Consider the following 2,660-nt stretch of genomic DNA (forward strand, 5'->3'; position numbering starts at 1 on the left):
AAAGAAATCGTCCACAGATGATAAAACTATCATATGCCTTGGAAAGTGATATGAGGTGCTCGGAAATGGTTGAAGTAATTGAATAGGAGGATCACTATGACTATAGCCCTTGGTAGAATTCCTAAAGAAGAAAATGATCTATTTGATACTATGGATGACTGGTTACGAAGGGACCGTTTCGTTTTTGTAGGATGGTCTGGCCTATTGCTCTTTCCTTGTGCTTATTTCGCTTTAGGGGGTTGGTTTACAGGGACAACTTTTGTAACTTCTTGGTATACCCATGGATTGGCTAGTTCCTATTTGGAAGGTTGTAATTTCTTAACCGCAGCAGTTTCTACCCCTGCCAATAGTTTAGCACACTCTTTGTTGCTACTATGGGGGCCCGAAGCACAAGGAGATTTTACTCATTGGTGTCAATTAGGCGGTCTATGGACTTTTGTAGCTCTCCACGGGGCTTTTGCACTAATAGGTTTCATGTTACGCCAATTTGAACTTGCTCGGTCTGTTCAATTGCGGCCTTATAATGCAATCTCATTCTCTGGTCCAATTGATGTTTTTGTTTCTGTATTCCTTATTTATCCACTGGGGCAATCTGGTTGGTTCTTTGCGCCGAGTTTTGGCGTAGCAGCGATATTTCGATTCATCCTTTTCTTTCAAGGATTTCATAATTGGACGTTGAACCCATTTCATATGATGGGAGTTGCCGGAGTATTAGGTGCGGCTCTGCTATGCGCTATTCATGGAGCGACCGTAGAAAACACTCTATTTGAGGACGGTGATGGTGCAAATACCTTCCGTGCTTTTAACCCAACTCAAGCTGAAGAAACTTATTCAATGGTCACTGCTAACCGCGCCTATATCCGCATCCATAACCGTTTTTCATTTGTGTGTAGAAAGTGTGTGTAGAAAAAGCCACATACCCTACCATATTATATTACTTACACTAAAAAGTACTAGACAATCTTATTTTTTTGCACATAAAGAAATAAAGAAGTCATTGCAATTGCCGGAAATACTAAGCCTACTAAAGGCACGAAAATAGAAGGTAAGTTTAAATCCGTCATGGAATAGGTGTCTCAATTCAAATTTACTATTTCTATCTAGTCGAAAAATATCTTAAGATTCTTATGATATAATTAAGTATATCTATTATAAGGAATATTGACTATTGTATTGTATTTTTTATTTTTAGTTTGAAAAATATTCTGTAAAAAAAATGCTTCTGTTTTTACACACAGTTCGAGTCACTTGTTGACTCACGATTACGCCTGTTAAAAGTTTCAAACGTCCTCTTTTTTGAAATTGAAAGAGAGTCCTATAAAAAGGTCTAACTTCCAAACTATGTCTTTTTTCATTCATTCTCCTTTAGTTTTTTTCTCTATCTAGAAGTGGAATAGAATAACCCGGTTGAAGGGTAATGATCATACGTCTGTAATGCATTGTATGGCCCAGAATAGGTCCTATTCTTTTACCTTTTCCAGGTAGTCGATGGCTATTCACAGCTACCACCTTAACACCAAAGAAGAGTTCGACCCAATGCTTTATTTCTGTCTTAGTGAATCCCGATTCGACATTAAAAGTATATTGATTATTTCCCAATAAACGAAGACTTTTTTCTGTAAATACTGCGTATTTGATTCCATTATCATATGATAATACTATATTTTATTATTTTATTTGTATTTCTTTATTGTATTATACCTTAATATATATATTCTAGATATATAGAATAGACGAATCTCGATTTGTCAAGTCTCATGATCATATCATGATCTATTTTTATTCGGCTCAATCTTTTTTAGAAAAAAAAGATTGAGCCGAGTTTAATTGCAATCAATTAGAAGAATAAAGAAGAATTACTGCATTTCATAACTTATTTTTTTCTTTTATGGGCGTAATAAAAACAAGACGTAATAAAAAAGGATCGACGCGGAAAGTTCCGATTGAAATAGGATCTAAACAAGGAAGAGCACTTGCCATTCGTTGGTTATTAGAAGCATCCCAAAAGCGTCCGGGTCGAAATATGGCTTTCAAATTAAGTTCCGAATTAGTAGATGATGCCAAAGGGAGTGGGGGTGCCATACGCAAAAAGGAAGCGACTCATAGAATGGCAGAGGCAAATAGAGCTCTTGCACATTTTCGTTAATCCATGAACAGAATCTATGTATGTAGACACATGGATCCGTACATCTCGATCGGAAAAGAATCAATAGAAGGAGAATCGGACGATATCTTTCTCGAAACAAACAAAAAGGAAAAGAAAGAGAAAACAAAAATCATGATCAACTAAGCCCTCTCGAGGGCTTGCTTAAGAATAAGAAAGAAGAATCTTATGGAAATAGCATGGAATAAGGTTTGATCCTATTCATGGGGATTCCGTAAATATCCCATTTCAAAAATCGAAACAATCGGGACTTTTCGGAGATTGGATGCAGTTACTAATTCATGATCTGGCATGTACAGAATGAAAACTTCATTCTCGATTCTACGAGAATTTTTATGAAAGCGTTTCATTTGCTTCTCTTCAATGGAAGTTTCATTTTCCCAGAATGTATCCTAATTTTTGGCCTAATTCTTCTTCTGATGATCGATTCAACCTCTGATCAAAAAGATAGACCTTGGTTCTATTTCATCTCTTCAACAAGTTTAGTAATAAGCAT

At 36.1% G+C, this 2,660-nt stretch overlaps 1 protein-coding gene across 1 annotated transcript; it reads left to right on the forward strand.

The window, feature by feature from the left end:
* Window positions 1-6: 6 nt before the first annotated feature.
* On the forward strand, window positions 7-906 carry LOC119347900 (photosystem II D2 protein-like). Its single transcript, XM_037616395.1, has one exon. The coding sequence runs from the start codon at window positions 97-99 to the stop codon at window positions 904-906; it is 810 nt and encodes a 269-aa protein (XP_037472292.1). The 5' UTR covers window positions 7-96.
* Window positions 907-2,660: the final 1,754 nt, after the last annotated feature.

This window comes from Triticum dicoccoides, unplaced genomic scaffold (assembly GCF_002162155.2).
Source record: "Triticum dicoccoides isolate Atlit2015 ecotype Zavitan unplaced genomic scaffold, WEW_v2.0 scaffold79301, whole genome shotgun sequence".
Classification (NCBI taxonomy): Eukaryota; Viridiplantae; Streptophyta; class Magnoliopsida; order Poales; family Poaceae; genus Triticum; species Triticum dicoccoides.

Coding starts and splice junctions, on each gene's coding strand:
- LOC119347900 (XM_037616395.1), top strand. CDS start 97: ATGACTATAGCCCTTGGTAGAATTCCTAAAGAAGAAAATGATCTATTT.